The sequence below is a fragment of the Bombina bombina genome, chromosome 1 (assembly GCF_027579735.1).
Source record: "Bombina bombina isolate aBomBom1 chromosome 1, aBomBom1.pri, whole genome shotgun sequence".
Lineage (NCBI taxonomy): Eukaryota > Metazoa > Chordata > Amphibia > Anura > Bombinatoridae > Bombina > Bombina bombina.
The window spans coordinates 609,884,627-609,910,522 of record NC_069499.1 but is presented as its reverse complement, the minus strand read 5'-3'; the positions used below and the strand labels follow the sequence as shown (position 1 = coordinate 609,910,522).

General features: G+C 41.4%; 1 protein-coding gene across 1 annotated transcript in view; it reads right to left on the bottom strand.

Moving 5' to 3' along the window:
• The window catches only part of MID2 (midline 2), a 563,817-nt gene that overhangs the window by 35,560 nt on the left and 502,361 nt on the right, over positions 1-25,896 (bottom strand). Inside the window, exon 9 of the mRNA XM_053698987.1 lies at positions 22,895-23,056. Within this exon, the coding sequence (XP_053554962.1) occupies positions 22,895-23,056 (162 nt within the window). The remainder of the gene's footprint in view (positions 1-22,894; positions 23,057-25,896) is intronic.

Sequence of the window (25,896 nt, the reverse complement as noted above, 5' to 3'; positions counted from 1 at the left end):
GCCCAAAAATTAGTTTTTAATAGAAAAGCTACTTCTTTTCTCTCTCTGACATTGGAATTACAAGTAGGTTAGTGGTTGTTCTTTTTCCAGCTTAATTATTCTGGGACAGAAGAAAATGTACAATATTGTCCAAGCTAAGTATAATGTAGCTATCTTAGCGTTTATTTTAAAGGTAAGTATTTAGTTTTAAATAGGAATAATTTAGTGAATGATAGTTATTTTATTTAGATGTATTTAAATTATATTTAACTTAGGGGGTGTTAGGGTTAGGGTTAGACTTAGATTTAGGGGTTAATAAATTTAGAATAGTGGCGGCGACATTGGGGACGGCAGATTAGGGGTTAATAAATGTAGGTAGGTTGCGGCAACATTGGGGTGGCAGATTAGGGGTTAATAAATATAATGTAGGGTTCGGCGATGTTAGGGGCAGCAGATTAGGGTTTCATAAGTATAATGTAGTTGGCGGCGGTGTCTGGAGTGGAAGATTAGGGGTTAATAATATAATGCAAGTGTTGGCGATGTCGGGCGGCAGATTAGGGGTTAATAAGTGTAAGAATAGGGGTGTTTAGACTCGGGGTTCATGTTAGAGTTTTAGGTGTAGACATAACTTTTGTTTCCCTATAGGAATCAATGGGGCTTTACGCTGCTTTTTTGACGGTGTTAGGTTTTTTTTCAGCCGGCTCTTTCCCATTGATTCCTATGGGGAAATCGTGCACGAGCACGTTTTACCAGCTCACCGCTAACATAATTACATGTCATCAAAAATGGCTACTAGGAAATAATGGGCCAATCAAATAGGGTTTTGCTATAGAAGTAGGCATCTGTTTGTCAAATCATTTTTTTTTTATAAAAATGGCCTCCCCCATGAACTATACAACTTCATATCCAATCAAAAATTCATAATCAAAACGGTTACTATAAAATATTAACTCAAACAAATAGTGATTCTTCACATAGAAAGGCATTTATTTACAAAATACTTCCATCTTATTAAAAAAAAAATGCCCATCTCCTATGGACTACAAAGCCTTATATGCAATTAGAAAATGACGTCATAAAAATGGCTACTGTCATATGACAGAGAAAATGAAATTATGATTCATTATAGAGGTAGGTTTTTGTGTATAAAATCATTCCACCTTCTAAAAAATATATTGATACATTGTGTTATTGTGAAGTTGCTTGAAGACACAGGCTTGCTATACAGAGAGGTCACAAGAAACATGATTACTGCTAAGAAGGAAGAAACAGAAAACTCTGGCTTACTGCGGAGATGCCACAGGACAGATTCCATCTGCGTACAGGCCAGAAGACTCAGGCTTTCTGTGGAGTGAGACCAGGAAACGACAATAATTGCGTATAGGTCAGGAAACAGATGACTGCTGCAAAGAGGTCAAAAGACACCAGTAGCTGCTGAGAGGCCAGGAAACACAGCTTTGCTGCAGACATGCCAGAAGACATTGGTAAAAACAGACTAGCTGCTGGGAGGCCAGAAGACACCAGTAGCTGCTGAGAGGCCAGGAAACACAGCTTTGCTGCAGACATGCCAGAAGACATTGGTAAAAACAGACTAGCTGCTGGGAGGCCAGAAGAGGCCAGGAAACACAGCTTTGCTGCCGACATGCCAGAAGACATTGGTAAAAACAGACTAGCTGCTGGAAGGCCAGAAGACACCAGTAGCTGCTGAGAGGCCAGGAAACACAGCTTTGCTGCAGACATGCCAGAAGACATTGGTAAAAACAGACTAGCTGCTGGGAGGCCAGAAGACACCAGTAGCTGCTGAGAGGCCAGGAAAACACAGCTTTGCTGCAGACATGCCAGAAGACATTGGTAAAAACAGACTAGCAGCTGGAAGGCCAGAAGACACCAGTAGCTGCTGAGAGGCCAGGAAACACAGCTTTGCTGCAGACATGCCAGAAGACATTGGTAAAAACAGACTAGCTGCTGAGAGGCCAGGAAACACAGCTTTGCTGCAGACATGCCAGAAGACATTGGTAAAAACAGACTAGCTGCTGGGAGGCCAGAAGACACCAGTAGCTGCTGAGAGGCCAGGAAACACAGCTTTGCTGCAGACATGCCAGAAGACATTGGTAAAAACAGACTAGCTGCTGGGAGGCCAGAAGACGCCAGTAGCTGCTGAGAGGCCAGGAAACACAGCTTTGCTGCAGACATGCCAGAAGACATTGGTAAAAACAGACTAGCTGCTGGGAGGCCAGAAGACACCAGTAGCTGCTGAGAGGCCAGGAAACACAGCTTTGCTACAGACATGCCAGAAGACATTGGTAAAAACAGACTAGCTGCTGGAAGGCCAGAAGACACCAGTAGCTGCTGAGAGGCCAGGAAACACAGCTTTGCTGCCGACATGCCAGAAGACATTGGTAAAAACAGACTAGCTGCTGGAAGGCCAGAAGACACCAGTAGCTGCTGAGAGGCCAGGAAACACAGCTTTGCTGCAGACATGCCAGAAGACATTGGTAAAAACAGACTAGCTGCTGGGAGGCCAGAAGACACCAGTAGCTGCTGAGAGGCCAGGAAACACAGCTTTGCTGCAGACATGCCAGAAGACATTGGTAAAAACAGACTAGCTGCTGGGAGGCCAGAAGACACCAGTAGCTGCTGAGAGGCCAGGAAACACAGCTTTGCTGCAGACATGCCAGAAGACATTGGTAAAAACAGACTAGCTGCTGGAAGGCCAGAAGACACCAGTAGCTGCTGAGAGGTCAGGAAACACAGCTTTGCTGCAGACATGCCAGAAGACATTGGTAAAAACAGACTAGCTGCTGAGAGGCCAGGAAACACAGCTTTGCTGCAGACATGCCAGAAGACATTGGTAAAAACAGACTAGCTGCTGGAAGGCCAGAAGACACCAGTAGCTGCTGAGAGGCCAGGAAACACAGCTTTGCTGCAGACATGCCAGAAGACATTGGTAAAAACAGACTAGCTGCTGGGAGGCCAGAAGACACCAGTAGCTGCTGAGAGGCCAGGAAAACACAGCTTTGCTGCAGACATGCCAGAAGACATTGGTAAAAACAGACTAGCAGCTGGAAGGCCAGAAGACACCAGTAGCTGCTGAGAGGCCAGGAAACACAGCTTTGCTGCAGACATGCCAGAAGACATTGGTAAAAACAGACTAGCTGCTGAGAGGCCAGGAAACACAGCTTTGCTGCAGACATGCCAGAAGACATTGGTAAAAACAGACTAGCTGCTGGGAGGCCAGAAGACACCAGTAGCTGCTGAGAGGCCAGGAAACACAGCTTTGCTGCAGACATGCCAGAAGACATTGGTAAAAACAGACTAGCTGCTGGGAGGCCAGAAGACGCCAGTAGCTGCTGAGAGGCCAGGAAACACAGCTTTGCTGCAGACATGCCAGAAGACATTGGTAAAAACAGACTAGCTGCTGGGAGGCCAGAAGACACCAGTAGCTGCTGAGAGGCCAGGAAACACAGCTTTGCTACAGACATGCCAGAAGACATTGGTAAAAACAGACTAGCTGCTGGAAGGCCAGAAGACACCAGTAGCTGCTGAGAGGCCAGGAAACACAGCTTTGCTGCCGACATGCCAGAAGACATTGGTAAAAACAGACTAGCTGCTGGAAGGCCAGAAGACACCAGTAGCTGCTGAGAGGCCAGGAAACACAGCTTTGCTGCAGACATGCCAGAAGACATTGGTAAAAACAGACTAGCTGCTGGGAGGCCAGAAGACACCAGTAGCTGCTGAGAGGCCAGGAAACACAGCTTTGCTGCAGACATGCCAGAAGACATTGGTAAAAACAGACTAGCTGCTGGGAGGCCAGAAGACACCAGTAGCTGCTGAGAGGCCAGGAAACACAGCTTTGCTGCAGACATGCCAGAAGACATTGGTAAAAACAGACTAGCTGCTGGAAGGCCAGAAGACACCAGTAGCTGCTGAGAGGTCAGGAAACACAGCTTTGCTGCAGACATGCCAGAAGACATTGGTAAAAACAGACTAGCTGCTGAGAGGCCAGGAAACACAGCTTTGCTGCAGACATGCCAGAAGACATTGGTAAAAACAGACTAGCTGCTGGAAGGCCAGAAGACACCAGTAGCTGCTGAGAGGCCAGGAAACACAGCTTTGCTGCCGACATGCCAGAAGACATTGGTAAAAACAGACTAGCTGCTGGAAGGCCAGAAGACACCAGTAGCTGCTGAGAGGCCAGGAAACACAGCTTTGCTGCAGACATGCCAGAAGACATTGGTAAAAACAGACTAGCTGCTGGGAGGCCAGAAGACACCAGTAGCTGCTGAGAGGCCAGGAAACACAGCTTTGCTGCAGACATGCCAGAAGACATTAGTAAAAACAGACTAGCTGCTGGGAGGCCAGAAGACACCAGTAGCTGCTGAGAGGCCAGGAAACACAGCTTTGCTGCAGACATGCCAGAAGACATTGGTAAAAACAGACTAGCTGCTTGGAGGCCAGAAGACACCAGTAGCTGCTGAGAGGCCAGGAAACACAGCTTTGCTGCAGACATGCCAGAAGACATTGGTAAAAACAGACTAGCTGCTGGAAGGCCAGAAGACACCAGTAGCTGCTGAGAGGCCAGGAAACACAGCTTTGCTGCAGACATGCCAGAAGACATTGGTAAAAACAGACTAGCTGCTGAGAGGCCAGGAAACACAGCTTTGCTGCAGACATGCCAGAAGACATTGGTAAAAACAGACTAGCTGCTGGAAGGCCAGAAGACACCAGTAGCTGCTGAGAGGCCAGGAAACACAGCTTTGCTGCCGACATGCCAGAAGACATTGGTAAAAACAGACTAGCTGCTGGAAGGCCAGAAGACACCAGTAGCTGCTGAGAGGCCAGGAAACACAGCTTTGCTGCAGACATGCCAGAAGACATTGGTAAAAACAGACTAGCTGCTGGAAGGCCAGAAGACACCAGTAGCTGCTGAGAGGCCAGGAAACACAGCTTTGCTGCAGACATGCCAGAAGACATTGGTAAAAACAGACTAGCTGCTGGGAGGCCAGAAGACACCAGTAGCTGCTGAGAGGCCAGGAAACACAGCTTTGCTGCAGACATGCCAGAAGACATTGGTAAAAACAGACTAGCTGCTGGGAGGCCAGAAGACACCAGTAGCTGCTGAGAGGCCAGGAAACACAGCTTTGCTGCAGACATGCCAGAAGACATTGGTAAAAACAGACTAGCTGCTGGAAGGCCAGAAGACACCAGTAGCTGCTGAGAGGCCAGGAAACACAGCTTTGCTGCATACATGCCAGAAGACATTGGTAAAAACAGACTAGCTGCTGAGAGGCCAGGAAACACAGCTTTGCTGCAGACATGCCAGAAGACATTGGTAAAAACAGACTAGCTGCTGGAAGGCCAGAAGACACCAGTAGCTGCTGAGAGGCCAGGAAACACAGCTTTGCTGCAGACATGCCAGAAGACATTGGTAAAAATAGACTAGCTGCTGAGAGGCCAGGAAACACAGCTTTGCTGCAGACATGCCAGAAGACATTGGTAAAAACAGACTAGCTGCTGGAAGGCCAGAAGACACCAGTAGCTGCTGGGAGGTCGGATAACACAGATACCAGAACACTGACTGCTACTGAGATGAGTTGCTATAGCTGAGAAACAAGAAAACAATCTAGAAGGTGGATACAAAATACAGACTGCTGGAAAGGATCAAGAATGAGATGCAAACAGCTAGCAGGAGGATGAGCAGAACAGCCAAGTGTTAAGCAAAAGTTCAAATGTTCCTTAAAGTGACATGAAAGTCAAAATCAAACTTTCATTATTTACCATAGTATGTAGTTTAAAAAAACAAAATCTTTTATTTACTATTATACAATTTACTTTGCACTATATAGCAGCAGGGTTTTCAGCAATGTGTAACATTGATAGACCTGTATTGCACATCACTTTAAGCCTCTAATTCCCTGCTAAATATGAAGCAAATCAATTCAGTAATTATTGCTGTATTTGTGACAAAAGCTACTCATAGAATTATATGGCAAAGTAAAAATTTGAACTGAGTTTGTGATCCTTGACTAAGATAGTTCCAGGTTATCTGGCAAATAATTGTCAATTTCCATGATATATTATATCAGATGCCTATAGCGATGATGCAGAGAATACAACTAGCTTACTCCATATGAATACATTCGGTGCACAGTTGGTGAATGCTGCATCAAATAGAATATGAGCCATAAACTTGTACTTATTGAAAATACCCCACCCATGAATTACAGTTTATTTTTATTTTTGCATTTGTAAAGGACTATGAAAACGTTCCCATTATTAGAGTACAAGGTATTCTGACCCAAAGCTACTGCACCAAGACATAATAGAATGTTCAGTGACTATATGATTGGTAGATATAATAGTCTTCAAGGCTGACATCATTTCATCTTCACGCTAAGGAAACACATACTTCCTACATCCTCTCATCGTTTCATAATATAAAAATGACAGAGAAGACTTCACTTATCATTTTACCACACTATTTATTTATTTATTTAAAACAGGGAAAGGACATATTGCTACCCCAAGAGTAATATTTCTTCTTTATCAAAACCATTAATAAATTTGGAAATATGTTCTTATAAACAACAGACGAGTAAAGACAAGGAAAGTAGGAACATGATCAATATATATCAAATAAATCAGAGTTGGCAATTTGGAATATTTTATGCATGTTTCATAGATTATATTTTTATATATTAAGGTAGCCAATCAAATTAAAGGTGATGTAAAAATATTAAATTGATTTGTATTTACAGTTATTTTGTGTTAGGAAACAGATTTAATTTCATGCCAAGAATTACACACATCAAAAAAGTAGTTTTTTTAGTAGGTAGAAGAGAAATAATCCTTAGATTCTAGAGAAAATATTATAATATTAGAGATTAGGATGAACAATCTAACATACAAATTATGTGAATTAGTAAGAAAAATTATGATGTAAAGTTAATTAAAATGATATTTGATGAGGTAAGAGAGAAAGGAAATGAAAACAAAAATGGTAAAAGGGCAAGGCTTTGTAAAAGTATAATCACACCCATTCATTGTAAAAAGAATAAGACACGTTGGACTTGATTACAAGGGGAGCGCAACTGAGAGTGCAGGGTGTGTTATCCTTATCGAGAGCATACACTAAGAATAGAGCAAATCTGGTAATACAAGTGAATGGTAAAAAGTGGTCTACCAGAGAATTTTAACACGGATGACATTTTTTACCATGTCCTATACTTTGAATAGATATTTATAGATATTGGCCTCGATTCCAAGTGGCACACTATCAGGATTTTTCTCTCCCGCTTTAACTGTGCTCAAAGTACATTTTTAAAGGGGGGTGGTTAGCGAGTATATTACAAAATGAAATTAAAATGTTAGTATGCAAGTGAAACCCGAGGCTAACTTCAGGCACGTGTAATCTTTTTCTCCCGATAGACTTCAATGGTATATCCAAATATCATAGTCCACAGCACTTGTTCAATGAAACATATCTTAGCTTTATTGATCCATCAACATTGAACAGTTTTGAGAAAAGCAAGATTAAGAGCTTGTCCTGAAACGTTGCATACTGTGCCATGTTGATAGATCAATAAAGCTAAGATATGTTTCATTGAACAAGTGCTGTGGACAGTGATATTTGGATAAACTTTTTAGGGTATTGGCAGATGCCCAGTCTACATCAGGAAAAATTGTTCTTAAGGGGAAGCTGCTGTTGCAAGTTTGTTGTGATACATAGACTTCAATGGAGCACACTGAATAATTTTTTAAAAATAAAGTGAGTTATGCATAATTTACATCCCAATGTTCTACACATAGATGAAATGTTCCTTTATGTATATATATAATTATTTTTTTCTATGTCTATACCTTTATATATGTGAACTGCTGGTGCAATACTGCCCCCTGCAGATTTGCGGTCAATCGGCCGCTAGTAGGGGGTGTCAATCAACCCGATCATATTCAATCTGGTTAATTTCTGTCAATTTCTGTCTGCCGCCTTCTGTTGCCGGCGAAACACGGGGCATCAAGCTCCATACGGAGCTTGATAAATATGCCCCAAAATGTATTTAGAGATACAAATTACATTTTTCTCTAAGTAAAGAATATTGTAATGTAAAATATTAACAGTAAAAATCTATTAAAACATATTAAAATTGATTAAAAATTATTTTTCATGTTTAAAAATATATTTGAGTGTAAAGGGTCTCAAAGTGTATATATAAATATATATATATATATATACAGTATCTCACAAAAGTGAGAACACCCCTCACATTTTTGTAAATATTTTATTAGTGACAATACTGAAGAAATGACACTTTGCTACAATGTAAAGTAGTGACTGTACAGCCTGTATAACAGTGTAAATGTGATGTCCCCTCAAAATAACTCAACACACAGCCATTAATGTCTAAACCGTTGGCAACAAAAGTGAGTACACCCCTAAGTGGAAATGTCCAAATTGGGCCCAAAGTGTCAATATTTTGTGTGGCCACCATTATTTTCCAGCACTGTCTTAACCCTCTTGGTCCTCTTCCACTCCTCCATGATGATATCACAGAGCTAGTGGATGTTAGAGACCTTGTCCTCCCCCACCTTCCGTTTGAGGATGCTCCACAGATGCTCAATAGGGTTTAGGTCTGGAGACATGGTTGGCCAGTCCATCACCTTTACCCTCAGCTACTTTAGCAAGAAAATGGTCGTATTGGAGGTATGTTTTGGGTTGTTATCATGTTGGAATACTGCCCTGCGTCCCAGTCTCCGAAGGGAGGGGATCATGCTATGCTTCAGTATGTCACAGTACATGTTGGCATTCATGGTTCCCTCAATAAACTGTAGCTCCCCAGTGCCGGAAGCACTCATGCAGGCCCAGACCATGACACTCCCACCACCATGCTTGACTGTAGTTAAGACACACTTGTCTTTGTACTCCTTACCTGGTTGCCACTACAAACGTTTGACACCATCTGAACCAAATAAGTTTATCTTGGTCTCATCGGACCACAGGACATGGTTGCAGTAATCCATGTCCTTAGTCTGCTTGTCTTCAGCAAACTGTTTGCAGGCTTTCTTGTGCATCATCTTTAGAAGAGGCTTCCTTCTGGGATGACAGCCATGCAGACCAATTTGATTCAGTGTGTGGCGTATGGTCTGAGCACTGACAGACTGACCCCCCACCCATTCAACCTCTGCAGCAATGCTGGCAGCACTCATAAGTCTATTTCCCAAAGACAACCTCTGGATATGACGCTGAGCATGTGCACTCAACTTCTTTGGTCGACCATGGGGAGGCCTGTTCTGAGTGGAACCTGTCCTGTGTCCATGGTCATGCTGCAGCTCAGTTTCAGGGTCTTGGCAATCTTCTTATAGCCTAGGCCATCTTTATGTAGAGCAACAATACTTTTTTCAGCTCTTCAGAGAGTTCCTTGCCATGAGGTGCCATGTTGACCGGTATGAGAGAGTGTGAGAGTGATAACACCAAATTTAACACACCTGCTCCCCATTTACACCTGAGACCTTGTAACACTAACGAGTCACATGACAACGGGGAGGGAAAATAGCTAACTGGGCTCAATTTGGACATTTCCACTTAGGGGTGTACTCACTTTTGTTGCCAATGGTTTAGATATTAATGGCTGTGTGTTGAGTTATTTTGAGGGGACAGCAAATTTACACTGTTATACAGGCTGTACACTCACTACTTTACATTGTAGCAAAGTGTCATTTCTTCAGTGTTGTCACATGAAAAGTTATAATAAAAGCATAAATTATGCTTACCTGATAATTTCATTTTCTTCTGTGGGTAAGAATCCACAGCCGAATTCATTACTTGTGGGAAACAAGAACCTGGCCTCCAGGAGGAGGCAAAGACAAACCAGCCAAAGGCTTAAATACTCCTCCCACTTCCCCTATCCCCCAGTCATTCTGCCGAGAATCAAGGACCAGTGGAAGAAATATCAAGGTGAAAGGGTGCCAGAAGACTATACACAAAAAACGCCTAAAAAAATGTGCGGGGGGCTGTGGACTCTTTCCCATGGAAGAAAATTAAATGATCAGGTAAGCATAGTTTATGTTTTTCTTCCTAATGGGAAAGAGTCCACAGCCGTATTCATTACTTGTGGGAAAATTATACCCAAGCTAAAGAGGACACTGAATGCCAAGAACCGGAGGGTAAGAGGCGGCCCAATCTGAGGGTACCAGGACTGAACCACATCCGATAAATAAAAAAGTCCTGCTTTATTCAAAAGTAGGGAGCAAAACACAAGAAGAAAAAAGGGTCCCAAGGACACAAACGACAGTCCCAAGCCCGGGTAAAAACCCCATGCAAAATATCACCAAGCCCACAGGACTCGAGGCGCACTATTGCCCAAAGGCAGATCCCATACACACGCCCCCATAAGGGAACCCTGACCAACAACTCCCCAAAGGAAGAAGCAAGGTAGAGAGATAACGAACCAGAACCCTGTCTTCAAAAAGACAGAGCAAACTAGCTTGGGAGACTCCGGAAAAGTCTCACAAGATGCCAGAAAAAAGGGCAGCATCAGCCAAACATGACCAAGTTGGAGACCGAAAGAGAATAAAAGTATCTTGAGAAAACAGAAAACCACACAGACGACTGACACACGCTATAGTGCAGCCACAGCTAAAGGGGAAAAAATCCTTGTCCAGTTCCCCAGCTGGAGGGAACCAAAAGACAGAGGCACCTCCCTACGAGAACCCCGTAGCCCAGAAAAAAAAAGAACCAGCAAAAACCAATTTCCTAGACAAAACACCCCTCCATTGAGGGAAAACTCAGATATCCAAACCCCCCCCCCCCCGATGACTCAGAGAGCACCTCCTCAACAGGGACCCACTGTATCCAAAAGAAACAGAGGCCGCTGAAAAGTCAAAAGATGACCAGAAACACAGCTAAGGATCCTAAGATAAACAGGGACGTCCTCCACAACCGCAAAACCGCCACCCCGAGGACCGCCCACACATGGAAAGACCCACCTGTCAACGACAGTGAATAATCCAGGGACAGAGTCCCACCCCCACTTGAACGAGAGAGGGGAAACACCACCAGCCACCTCGAAAGAGCACGATTAGACCACGGGCAGAGTCCCACCATCAGAGGAACACCAAACCCAGAAGTCCAATCCCAAGGCCATCTCCATCCCTGAAGCAGAGACAAAGGAACACACCCCCAGAGAAAAAAGTCCCCATGGGAAGACGGAGGACAAAGGAAACCTTGTCCCCCCCAGACAAAAACTCTACACAGGGGTCAAAACTAACTCAAAATGAGCCAGCCCCCAAAGGAGCAGAGACTACCTAAGGTAGCATCTCTCGGCCCAACAGCAGATACCAGTGGGGAAGATCTGAAGACAAAGTGACCCTACCAAGGCACTACAAAGGCTGCTGATTCAAGGTTAAAGCACCAGAACAACGTACCCCCAAAGGAAGTCTAGACACATTCCCACACAGAAAAACAAAGGCTCAGAGCCACCATAAGGAGAACATAGACACAGCCCGGGACAAGCATAGACAGAACTATACCAACACCACCCAGAACCCCAACCCAATCCAGATCCACAAAGAGACCTGAAGAAAAGGACCCCGACCAAAATTTCGGTCAGACACTCCTTACCCGAGGAAGGAACCCAAAAACACAACGGGAAATCTAGAAAACCCTAAGAGAGGTCCGCGAAAAAAACGTAGAACCGATCTCCAGGCAATAGAACCCACAACACAGAGCAAAACTCTGTGACATCCAGAAACTAGGGTCCCACATCAGCGCCCGACCCCAGGGGGGTGGAGAAAAGTCTGGAAAAACCCAGAACCGAAGCGAACAAGGCAACCCCAATAAAACCGGGTCCCAGCTAGAAGAAGCCTCCAGAAGCAAAAAAGGCGAACCAGGCCCCCACGTGGCAAGTCACAGGCTAGCCACCAATGGCACCACTGCCAGATCACTGAGAATGCAGGCATGATCCCGCAATGACTCGCATGTCGACAAGCGCTCCACCGCTGATCCACAAAGAGGATCCAATAAAAGCGGAACGAAACGAGGTCCAGAGACCCTAGGAGTTTAAAACCACCCAAAGGGTAGCAAGAAGACTAAGGCCCAAAAACTGCCCTAGTGCGGAAGGCCCCGCCCCCATGAAGGAGAACCAAGGTGATGCGGCGGAAGGCCCGGGAGAGAGTGGCATTCCCAATCTCTCCCAGTATGCGGACCCGAAGGCCTGGATGTAGATGTATAGGGTAGTTTGTGAAAACAAACAATATAACAATAAAACAAAACACACAAGGTCCCTCTGGACCCGCCAGGTGCAACAGGCATCACTGACAACACAACAAAGTGCACACAAATTTTGGACCCAACAGTCCGCAAACAACTTCCAAGGAAGTACCAAAAACCAAGTCCATCCCAGAAATTCCGGAGGGAACAATCAAATAAAAAAGTATCCAAACTGGATGAAAGAAAAGAAGGCAGCCTGAAGGCATCCGCCAAAAAAAACTCTGGGAAAAGACACAAGTAACGAACAGGAGACGATCAACATCCCAAATAGTCTAGCTCGAAGCACCATTCGATGACACATTCTCCGACTGATAGAGGAGAGGATACCCCAATAAGTCATAAAGACGATGGAGTAGAACGCGTAGCCGTGCAATCCGATAATGAAAAGTGCAACATAGAGGAATATTCACCACCGGAGGAAACTGAATAGACCCACCTGAAGTCTGGACACCCGGGATAATTGGGCAAGAACACAACCATGCAGAAACCTCTGGATCCTGCAGGTAAACCAGCGCCATCAAGATATTGAAACGGAAATGACTCGCCATCTCCAGGGGAAACAAAACAACCTGTGCGGAGGAAGAATTAACATTAGGGTTACCCGCAAATGTAGAGGAAGGGTGCTGTTGGGAATCCGCCGTTTGAGGAACAGAGCCCCCAGAGGCTGATGGCTCAATAGGCCCCTGGCTCCCCAAGCCAGAGGAACCAGGCGCTCTAAGAAGGCACAAGAGACAAAAAAAAAATATGAACGGCACCTGACACCTACAATGGCTGGAGCACTCACCACCTCCTATGACCAGATCCAAACGAAGCAGAAAATTTCCATCGCCACACACGGTCAGGAATGCAGAAGCGAAACCAACCCAGCATAACAACGCCCAGTCATAAGGTGAACCGTAAAGTCCAAAACAAAGCGCACAAGGAAAAGGCGGCAACTAGGCCCCACTAAATCCTACAAGCAATTCTCCCGTCTCAGCTCTAGAGCCAATACCCAATACACAAAGCAGGAAAATCACATAAGAAACATGATTAAAGAACCCCACCCTGTTCACAAATCCCCCCTAAGGAAGGAATAATCCCATGATTCCCAGATCTGAACAGAGAAGTCTCACTGAGACGTATACCTATCTGTCACATAACAACATAACATTCATATTGATAAAATTAAACAATCTTACCGGAATCTTTGCCATGGAACAGGAACACAGCCCTTCAAGTGTGACGGTTAGTAGTCTCTAGTAGTAGAGAAGACAGCAGGAAGCAAAGCGAAGGGTCGGCAACGCCAAGTGCTAGAGGAGCTGTTAATACAAGTCGGGATGGTGTCGCAGAGAGAACTCCCACTGCATCTCCGAACTCTAACATTCGCCTTACTGAGAGACTAACAGAACTACTTTAAACTCCTGTTCCATTGCGAAGAGTACTACCCTCCATGAGAGACACACTTTACGTAAAAAATTAATAAAAGTATTTTCTTTAAAAATAAAACTTCCGACACTTCTCTGCCAACCTCCTGGGACAAAAGGCAAAGAATGACTGGGAAATAGGGGAAGTGGGAGGAGTATTTAAGCCTTTGGCTAGTGTGTCTTTGCCTCCTGGTGGCCTGGTTCTTATTTCCCACAAGTAATGAATACGGCTGTGGACTCTTTCCCATTAGGAAGAAAATATTTACACAAATGTGAGGGGTGTACTCACTTTTGTGAGATACTATATATATATATATATATATATATATATATATATATATATACTGTATGTCTTGAGGTTTGGGCCTGATGATCTAAAGCTCTCCTCTGTAATGAGACTAGCTAAGTCTTGTCAGTACTGTGAGGTCCCTCAAATAATTTTAGAAATGTACATTTTAGTTTGAGAGCTGTTTATCTTGCTATCCAGTGTTCTAGTTATGAAGAAGAGACACATACATTGTAATACAACATACTGCTCAAAAACAGCCTCCAAAGATCGTACATGATTTCTCTCTATGTTTTGCCCTATAATCTAAGAAAAATTGTAAAATACTTGTGGTTAAAAAAAGGGTTGGCTCTCATCTTTCTTAACCCTTTAAGGACACAGCTTTCTGTTTGCTCAATTGTTTTATGACGGAAAAATTCCGTCATATGTCCTTAAGAGGTTAAATTCCATGAATGCCACCTTTACAAGTCCTTGTTGCTAATATCTAAGGATTATATAGAACCACTGATGATTGCCCATGGACACATTGACAGGGAAGTGTAGGCCAGTTGCTTTATATGCTCTAATGTCTGCAGTGGCAAATATTAACTATATATATAGGAAAGATATACTTGCCATCACTTTAATGAAGTTATAAAATAAACAGATAGAGGTATAATGTAAAACACAATTATCATGCTTCAAGGAGTATATAGGTGAGATTAGTAAACCTAATAGCAAACACATCAGACAGCTTATTTTTAAACATTGAAGAAAGAAATGCTGAGCATTTAATATCACAGAGCTTTAAAATGCCAACAGCAAAACACAAATCCTCAATCCTTTTGGGTAATTGGCAGAATAATTCTTCACTTGAAGGGAGGTGGTTTCTAAAATGAGCTACTAATAAAATAAGTCAGATGCATTTTTAATGTTAAAGCCCTTGTGTTCAATAAGTTAATGTTAGCACTGAAGTTGAAGCCTTTTATGAGGCAAAAATGTTTTACAGACTGTTTGATAATTCACAGATAATCAATCTATGAATTATTACTTAATACATTTTCAGCTAGGTTTTAAAAATCAGTATGCATATAAATTAATTAAGTAAAATGTGGACATGTCTCAGTATATATATAAATATATATATATATACATAAATATATATACTGTATATATACAGTGTGTATGTGTATATATATATATATATATATATATATATATATATATATATATATATATATAGTGTATAAATGTATTCATGCCCATTTTAATTGCATATGTTTATTATAAATTACTTACGGCTAGATTACGAGTTTTGCGTTATTTGCATAACATAACTTGCACGTTATTGTCACCGCTCACTTCCCTACAGCGCTGGTATTACAAATTTTTATAAACCCGGCTTTAAAAGGCAAGAAGTGAGCGTAGAGCAAAATTGTGCTCCATACCGCACTCCAATACCAGCGCTGCTTAAGTCAGCGGTGAGCTGGTTGTACGTGCTCATGCACGATTTCCCCATAAACATCAATGGGGAGAGCCGGCTGAGAAAAAGTCTAACACCTGAAATAAAGCAGCGTAAAGCTCAGTAACGCAGCCCCATTGATTCCTATGGCGAAACTAAATTTATGTTTACACCTAACACCCTAACATGAACCCCAAGTCTAAACACCCTAATCTTACACTTATTAACCCCTAATCTGCCGCCCCAGACATCGCCGACACCTACATTATACTTATTAACCCCTAATCTGCCGCCCCCAACATAATAAACATATTAACCCCTAAACCGCCGTACTCCCGCATTGCAAACACTAGTTAAATATTATTAACCCCTAATATGCCGTCCCTAACGTCGCCGCCACTATACTAAATTTATTAACCCCTAAACCTAAATCTAACCCTAACACCCCCTAACTTAAATATAATTAAAATAAATATAAATAAAACCTTCTAACATTACCTAAATTATTCCTATTTAAAACTAAATACTTACCTGTAAAATAAACCCTAAGCTAGCTACAATATAACTAATAGTTAAATTGTAGCTAGCTTAGGGTTTATTTTAATTTTACAGGCAAGCTTGTATTTATTTTAACTAGGCAGAATAGTTACTAAATAGTTATTAACTATTTACTAACTACCTAGCTAAAATAAATACAAATTTACCTGTAAAAAAAAAACCTAACCTAAGTTACAGTAACACTTAACCTTACACTACTAAATACATTACCTAAATTAAATACAATTAACTAAATTAAATACAATTAGCTAAATTACAAAAAAAAACCCCACTAAATTACAGAAAATAAAAAACAAATTACAAACTTGCCTGTAAAATAAAAATAAACCCTAAGCTAGCTACAATGTAACTATTTGTTATATTGTAGCTAGCTTAGGGTTTATTTTACAGGTAAGTATTTAGTTTTAAATAGAAATTATTTAGGTAATAATTGTAGGTTTTATTTATATTTATTTTAATTATATTTAAGTTAGGGGGTGTTAGGGTTAGGGTTAGACTTAGGTTTAGGGGTTAATAAATATAAGGTGCCGGCGATGTTAGGGACAGCAGATTAGGGGTTAATAATATTTAACTAGTGTTTGCGAGGCGGGAGTGCGGCGGTTTAGGGGTTAATATGTTTATTCTAGTGGCGGCGATGTCGGGAGCGGCCGATTAGGGGTTAATAATTTTATTTTAGTGTTTGCGATGCGGGAGGGCCTTGGTTTAGGGGTTAATAGGTAGTTTATGGGTGTTAGTGTACTTTTTAGCACTTTAGTTATGAGTTTTATGCTACAGCGTTGTAGTGTAAAACTCATAACTACTGACTTTAGAATGCGTTACGAATCTTGTGGGATAGGCTGTACCGCTCACTTTTTGGCCTAAAAAAAAAAGCTTGTAATACCGGCGCAATGGAAGTCCCATTGAAAATAGACTATACGCAAATTGCGTAAGTTGATTTGCGGTAAGGCCAAAAAAGTGTGCGGTGCCCCTAAATCTGCAAGACTCATAATCCCAGCGGTAGTAAAAAAGCAGCGTTATAAGCCTTAACGCTGCTTTTTTTACTCATAACACGAGACTTGTAATCTAGCCTTTAGTTTTGTTGGCAGTGTAGTGATGTGACATCCAGTGGGGATAAACTAGCTGCCACATAAAAAGAAGCAAAGGACTGGCTCTTAATTATGCCTCAGGTGCAGCAGGAAAATAAAAGATTTGATGTCTTTTGGCAAAACTTATTGTATACACAAACACTGCATGAACAGCATAGTTTATGAGGGAAGTGACATTATAACCCACAGGATATGCCTCTTTACTGTCAGATAAGTCTAGAAGAGAATATATATATATATATATATATATGTTATATTCTTGAATTGAAGCCCCCCAGAGCTCATTGAAGACATTAAACATTGTTGCTTTTGTGTAAAAATTGTTGTTTTCCAACTATCCCTAGAGATGGAAAAAAACTAAAAATTCTGTAATCTAAGTTTTCTTTTCACAATGCTGATAATTGCCTAAACTAGCAACAAACTGCAAAGTGCATAGTGCATGAGGACAAACTCATTTACAGTTAGCTCTAATTGGCCACAATCAAGGGAGCCAAGATAATTATACAAAAGTTTTGCAAATAATTTTTAAAGTGACAGTTTTAAAGGGACGTTGTAGTGTAGTTCTGGTTATATCATGCACAACTGTCAGACCAATTTCCTGGCCAGTAGTCTTGTTATCCCAGCATCAGGTGGAAAGGCAGTGTGAAAGACAGTTACTGAACCAGAATGCTGTCACTGACAGCAGGCAAAAAAAAATCAGTGTAAAGGTCAGATGGTCAAGTGAGAGAATGGTCAGAGATTCAGGCAAAGGTCAAAATCCAGATAAATACAAGAAAAAAAAACAAAATACACAGAAACGAACCCCCAGATCAATCCCTATACAAGATGCCCAGACTTAAAGGGACATGAAACTCAATTTTTTTCTTTTAAGATTTAACAAGAGCATGATTTTTTAAACAACTTTCCATTTTACTTAGATTAATTCTCTTCGTATCCTTTATTGTAGGAATAGCAATGTACATCGGGGAGCTAGCTAAACGCATTGATAAACAATGATAAGAGGCATATATGTGCAGTCACCAATCAGCAGCTAGCTACCAGGATAAAGTTGTCGTTTAGCGTCCCCAATTCGGAAGATTCCACAATCTGCCATGAGGAGAAGCAATAAATAGGTTCCTATCTGCGGTTTCGGTGCCCAGGAACGATATTGGAACAGAGCATTTACCTAAACATGTTATATTTTTACTGTGGGAATTACTTCAGAAAGGTAACGTGAGGAGGGGGGGACCATGGATAGGTTCCCAGAGGCGGTTGCGGTGCCCAGGAACGATATTAGAACAGTGCATTGTGGCGTCAGGGAATGATATTGGAAAAAAGTGATCAACTCCACATTTACCTAAACATGTTATATTTTTACCATGGGAATTACTTCAGAAACGTAGACTTTACCGTGGGAATTACTTCAGAAAGGTAACGTGAGGGTGGGTGACCATGGATAGGTTCCCAGTGGCGATTGCGGCACCTGGGGCAGGTATTGGAACAGATTGCTCTTTTCCAATATCATTCCTGGAGCGCCGCAATACTCTGTTCCAATATCGTTCCCGGACGCCGCAACCACCACTGTGTTAGGTATGCTTTTAAACAAAGGATACCTGGAGAACTAAGTAAGATAATAGAAGTAAAATGGAAAATTGTTTAAAATTATATGCTCTATCTGAATCATGAAAGAAAAAAATTGTACATCCTGAAAGACCATTAGTCTGTGGATGTTAAGCTGAAGATAAAGATACAATGGTTCAAAAATTTTACAGGCTTTCCAAAATGTAGATGCAAATTGTACATCTCAGTCTGAGACAATATCCTTACGAAGACTGTGCATTCATACAATATAAAGAAGATAGAGCCTAGCAAGTTCTCGCGTTGAAGGAAGGGCAAGCAGTGATATAAAATGTGCTTAATGGGAGCTGTTGACAACTACTCAAATGGTTATGTTTCCATTACATAGCGGTAAATCAGTGACAAAGTCAATAGTTAAATGTGTCAATGGTACTTGAAGTATTGGTAACGAATGAAGGAATCAAGCGGGATTGTGAAGAGGAATTTTATTTGAGGCACAGGTGATACATTAAAACACATATTCCTGGACATATTTGTGAATGGACGGCTTCCAAATATGATCAAGAATCCTCTTCAGCCACAGAAGACCCAGGATGATAGGATCCATGGCAAAAGACACAATATCAAATGACAATTGCTCCTTATGGAGTGCTCCTTCTTGAAATGTGAAAGGAGTAGTCTGTTGACTGACTAGATCCAATCCTAATGGTTGACCTACTAATAATTGTAATACAAAGTGGTTGTGATTTAGTCACAAGAGGACTTTTTTTAAGAAACAGCAAATCAAATTCTTCATCCAGGAATACTTCTGCTGCTCCAGTGTCAATTAGTGCTCTGTAATGTAGCACAGCAGAGTTCAGATGAAAATAAACTGGTAAATAAAGCTTAGACCATGAGGAGGAAACATTCTGTCTTAACTCAGTTCCTCCTATCTGAATTAAGCCTGATCTTTTATTAGATCTATAAAGCAGTCTCAGAGAAGATTTCCCCTCTGACTGCAGTATAATCACAATTCTAAATCATGATGTTGTAGATGCTTACCCTCAGTAAGGCATATGGCCCCAAGACCCTTTGGCTCTTCAGCAGATGTAGTGGCCTCAGGTAGAGGAGTAGGTACCACAAATCAGGAAGCCAGATGAAGGGGTGGTTGGGTAGTTGTATGTCCTCTTTCTCTCTTGAGATGCCTCTTTGTCAAACGTGCAGCTAATGGTTTACAGAGATCAATTATACCATAGAGATATAGCCTAAAAAGTTAACTTGTTCTTTAGACATTCAGATAAATCCTTACAGAAGGCTGCCTTTAAAGCCTTTTCATCCCAATCAGTCTTGTTGGAAAGGGTACAGAATTCAATAGCACAAGAGGCAACTGACTGATAACCTTGGCATAAATTAAGGATGGAGGATTCAGCTGCCGATACCCTGGATGAATTGTCATAGAAAAAAACTTTTTTAACTGTCCAGTATGATGAGGGGAGAAACCCAGACAGGGCCTTACCTTTAAGTAATGATATTATAAATATGGTTTTGGGACAAGAGATAGGAAAGGCTCCAGGGTTTCCTTTAAACTGTAAGAGACACTGGTTAACAAGTCTCCTGCAATCCACCTTCAGGTTTATCTCTTGTAATTGCATTTTATGGGCACCAAGTAGTTGGCCTTGATGTTTTATGGCCTTTCCCCTTCAGCGGGGTCCACAGACATTATGGCCCTTGTATACTGCACAGCTGTCAGACCAATAGTAGTCTTATCCCAGCGCCAGGTTGAAAGGTAGTGTAAAGGACAATTACCCATAATATGGATCAGCATGCTATAAGTGACTGCAGGTAAAGAAAAAAAAAGCAGGAACAAAATCAGAATCCAAAAATTAGTGCCGAGGACAGGTGAAGGGTCAAATCCAATGAGGCAGCAAACAAGCAGACTCGCCAGGCAAGAGAATGGTCGGATATTCAGGCAAATGTCAAAATCCAGATTAAATACAAGCATAAAATACAATGGAACAAACACCCAGAGATATGTTCTATATGAGGGTCCAGACTAAAGGTAGGTTAAGGTATTTATAGGCTGATGTGATTGGCAATTACCAACACCTGTAAAGAAGGTGGAGCCAAAGAGTAAAAAAGAAAAGAAATATAACTTGACAAGAAAACAGCCAGTAAGGAAAACACCCCTAGTAGTGAGCAGACAGCACAGATGGCCAGGAGCATAGGGGTTACTAGAAAAAACTCTGTCTCAGTGCCTGAAAGTGCATCCACACCATTAGACTGCTTTTTAATATCCTGAACAACTGTTTGCAGGGTTAAATGGAAATAGCAATGCAAAAAATGTACTGTATGTTTGAATTAGCGCATGTAATTTATGCACTGCAATGTCCCTCTAAATGCTTTTAAAATATTTATTTGAATACTAAGGGGTCAATTTATCATATGTCAGGGGGACATGATTCGATGTAGCGAATCATGTCCGCCCGACATCGCTAAATGGCAACAGTGTTAACATTACACAAGCATTTCCAATCGGCCGCTAGCAGGGGTGTCAATTATCCCGATCGTATCCGATGATTGAAGTCCGCCACCTAAAAGGTGGTAGAGAAGTTAAGGAGCAGCGGTCTTCCGACAAACCGGAAACTTTGGGGGTAGAAAGCAGCATCCGCTGCTTATTAAATCTACCCCTAGGTCTTTTGCAGTTCAATACTTAAAAAATATTTGTAAAAATCTAACATTTATGTTGTGATTATTTATTTTGCTGGAATTTTATTCGTTTTTGAAGATTCAAATGTGTTTAAAAAAATTAGTATACTATAGTAAGAATACTTTTATATAGAATTAAGTAATACATTTGATTTTATACACAGAAATGGACTGCAATCTCACACTGAAGTGGGTACACATCCCATGCTACTCAGACAGTTAACCCTAGGCATGGTTTTATATGACTGGGATTAGCTTTCTTTCAGCATATTTGCTTCTTATAAACATTTTAGCAGAAGTGCCAGAAAGGTCATTTGTAGCAGCAAAATGTTTCTTTATGAAGGTAAGGCTTATTTATTAACCCACTCAGGTGCTAATGATGGCTCAGAAGCGTTGCTAGCACTCTCCCACTTTGATTGAGATCTGGGGGCTCCCACCCGCTCCTACTCCGGGGATCGGGCCTTTATATTGACAGGCATAGCCGGGGCTTCACGTTATGCGTGGTGACATCACGTGCAATGGCGTGATGACGTCACCGTGCAACTTTATTTAAAAATAACAATGTTAAGAATTGGAAAAGGGGGCATGATGCTTATAAGCCTACAGCTACAGACCCCCAAGACCCGCCTTTGGAAAGGTAATCGCCTAACTTTTCCAACAGTGTAAGTCTTGAGGATCTGAAAAAAAAAAATGTTTAAAAAAAATATTTCAAAAAATGAAAAATAAAAAAACCCTTTAAACAGCTTAGCACCCAGGTGGGAAAGTGCTTAGCACTCAAAGGGGCCCATTTATCAAGCTCCGGATGGAGCTTGAGGGCCCGTGTTTCTGGCAAGTCTTAAGACCGCTGCTCCATAACCTGTCCGTCTGCTCTAAACAGGCGGACAGACATCGCCACAATTCAACCCGATCGAGTACGATCAGATTGATTGACACCCCCCTGCTGGCGGACAATCTGCAGGGGGTGGCGTTGCACCAGCAGCTCACAAGAGCTGCTGGTGCAATGCTGAATACGGAGAGCGTATTGCTCTTCGCATTCAGCAAGATCTGTCCGACCTGATCCGCACTGTCGGATCAGGTCCGACAGACCTTTGTTAAATAGGGGCCAAAGGGTTAAAGGGATAGGAAATTCAAAATTAAACTTGCATTATTCAGATAGAGCATGCAATTTTAAGACACTTTTAAAATGAAAAAAGAGTACGCACATATCCTACACTAGTGGGAGCTAGTTGCTGATTGGTGCCTGCACATATTTGTCTCTTGTGATTGGCTAACTAGATGTGTTCAGCTAGGTGTTAATAGTGCAATGCTGTTCCTTCAGCAAAGAATAACAAGAGAATTAAGCAACTTTGATAAAATAAGTAAATTGGAAAGTTTTTTAAAATTGTATGTTCTATCTGAATAACAAAAGAAAATTGTGGGGTTTCCTGTCCCTTTAAGTGAGTGCCTGAGTTGAGGATGTGTATTATGAGCCTGGATTATTATAAAACAAATATGTTGCTTTAAAACTTAGAGGCACACAGATTAATCAATGTTTCACAAGCAGTGAGCACATTTACGTTCATGTTCATGTCAGTCAGAGATAAAAGTCCTGCATATTAACAATATCCTTTACAGAATAAACACCTTACTCACTATTTGTTTTGAGCCTTGCTGGGTCGCTATGCCGGCTTCCAGCTTGGTTAATAGCTTTGACTAGGAAGATATACCGTGTCCCACTCTGGAGGCCATGCACTGTGTAATGATTCTGCTTGATATTAGGTACAATCATCCAGCTGTCCATCGAGCTATAAAGACCTGGAATGTAGGAAAAAACGGTATGAAAAAGTAACCCAATGTCAGACACAAATGTATTATGCTAAATAGCCAATTTTTGAAAAACAATGTTATCTAAGTTAATTTATTTAAATAGGTCAATGACTCTAATCAGAGCTAAAGCGGCCAATTTATCAATGTCTGTCCGACATGATACGCTGTAGTGAATCATGTCTGACAGACATCGTTGAATGCCGACAGCATACACTGTCGGCATTTAACATTGCACAAGCAGTTCTGGTGAACTGCTTGTGCAATGCCGCCCCCCGCAGATTCGCGGCCAATCGGTCGCTAGCAGAGGGTGTCAATCAACCCAATCGTATAGGATCGGGCGGATTGATGTCCGTTGCCTCTTAAGATCACTGCTTCATAACTGCTGTTTCCGGCGAGCCTGAAGGCTCGCGTGGAAACAGGGGCATCAGGCCCCATTTGGCCCTTGATAAATCGACCCCATAGCATTTAAAAGAACGTTAGAAATAAATAATAATAATAATAATAATAATAATACAATAATTCTAAGTACAGGTAATGTCAGCTTTGATATGAGCAAACTCAGTGGAATTCTGCCCCATCTTGTCTTTTTATGAATTAGTGGAGTTTCCTTATAACATTTGAGGATATCTTGAAGGTTTGAAAAAAAGATAAATATCCCATGTACTGCTGTAACTTCAGAGGCCTTCTGACAGAAGTTACACTCCTCTTTTTTTAGTCTCTGTTTCAAGAGACAGCAGCTGTCTTGTCTCTATTCCTAGGGGTAGAATTATCAAGCAGCAGATGCTGCAATCTACCCCCATAGTTTCAGGTTCCCCTTAAAGGGACATTAAACACTATGAGATGGTAATATAAAATGATAAATTGTATATATAAAACAGCTCTGCAATACACTTTTATAATTTATTTTGTCCTCTTTGCCTGTAATTCAATTCTGAAATTCAGTTCCTGTTAGAAATGGAAGTGCAGAACACTGTTAAATCCATCACAACCATTGGCTGCACACTCTAATGACCTATGTATAACTGTCCCTAATTGGCCACAGCAGAGAAGGTAACACAAGTTACAACATGGCAGCTCCCAGTGTTTTATAGACACTAAGGCCTAGATTTGGAGTTCGGCGGTAGCCGTCAAAACCAGCGTTAGAGGCTCCTAACGCTGGTTTTGGCCGCCCGCTGGTATTTGGAGTCAGTCATGAAAGGGTCTAACGCTCACTTTACAGCCGCGACTTTTCCATACCGCAGATCCCCCTACGCCATTTGCGTAGCCTATCTTTTCAATGGGATCTTTCTAACGCTGGTATTTAGAGTCGTTTCTGAAGTGAGCGTTAGAGCTCTAACGACAAAATTCCAGCCGCCTGAAAATAGCAGGAGTTAAGAGCTTTCTGGCTAACGCCGGTTCATAAAGCTCTTAACTACTGTACCCTAAAGTACACTAACACCCATAAACTACCTATGTACCCCTAAACCGAGGTCCCCCCACACCGCCGCCACTCGATTAAAATTTTTAACCCCTAATCTGCCGACCGCCACCTACGTTATATTTATGTACCCCTAATCTGCTGCCCCTAACCCCGCCGACCCCTATATTATATTTATTAACCCCTAACCTGCCCCCCACAACGTCGCCGCCAGCTACTTACAATAATTAACCCCTAATCTTCCGACCGCAAATCGCCGCCACCTACGTTATCCCTATGTACCCCTAATCTGCTGCCCCTAACATCGCCGACCCCTATATTATATTTATTAACCCCTAATCTGCCCCCCTCAACGTCGCCGACACCTGCCTACACTTATTAACCCCTAATCTGCCGAGCGGACCTGAGCGCTACTATAATAAATGTATTAACCCTAATCCGCCTCACTAACCCTATCATAAATAGTATTAACCCCTAATCTGCCCTCCCTAACATCGCCGACACCTACCTTCAATTATTAACCCCTAATCTGCCGACCGGAGCTCACCGCTATTCTAATAAATGTATTAACCCCTAAAGCTAAGTCTAACCCTAACACTAACACCCCCCTAAGTTAAATATAATTTTTATCTAACGAAATAAATTAACTCTTATTAAATAACTTATTTCTATTTAAAGCTAAATACTTACCTGTAAAATAAATCCTAATATAGCTACAATATAAATTATAATTATATTATAGCTATTTTAGGATTAATATTTATTTTACAGGCAACTTTGTAATTATTTTAACCAGGTACAATAGCTATTAAATAGTTAAGAACTATTTAATAGTTACCTAGTTAAAATAATAACAAATTTACCTGTAAAATAAATCCTAACCTAAGTTATAATTAAACCTAACACTACCCTATCAATAAAATAATTAAATAAACTACCTACAATTACCTACAATTAACCTAACACTACACTATCAATAAATTAATTAAACACAATTCCTACAAATAAATACAATTAAATAAACTAGCTAAAGTACAAAAAATAAAAAAGAACTAAGTTACAGAAAATAAAAAAATATTTACAAACATAAGAAAAATATTACAACAATTTTAAACTAATTACACCTACTCTAAGCCCCCTAATAAAATAACAAAGCCCCCCAAAATAAAAAATTCCCTACCCTATTCTAAATTAAAAAAGTTACAAGCTCTTTTACCTTACCAGCCCTGAACAGGGCCCTTTGCGGGGCATGCCCCAAGAAAATCAGCTCTTTTGCCTGTAAAAAAAAACATACAATACCCCCCCCAACATTACAACCCACCACCCACATACCCCTAATCTAACCCAAACCCCCCTTAAATAAACCTAACACTAATCCCCTGAAGATCTTCCTACCTTGTCTTCACCATCC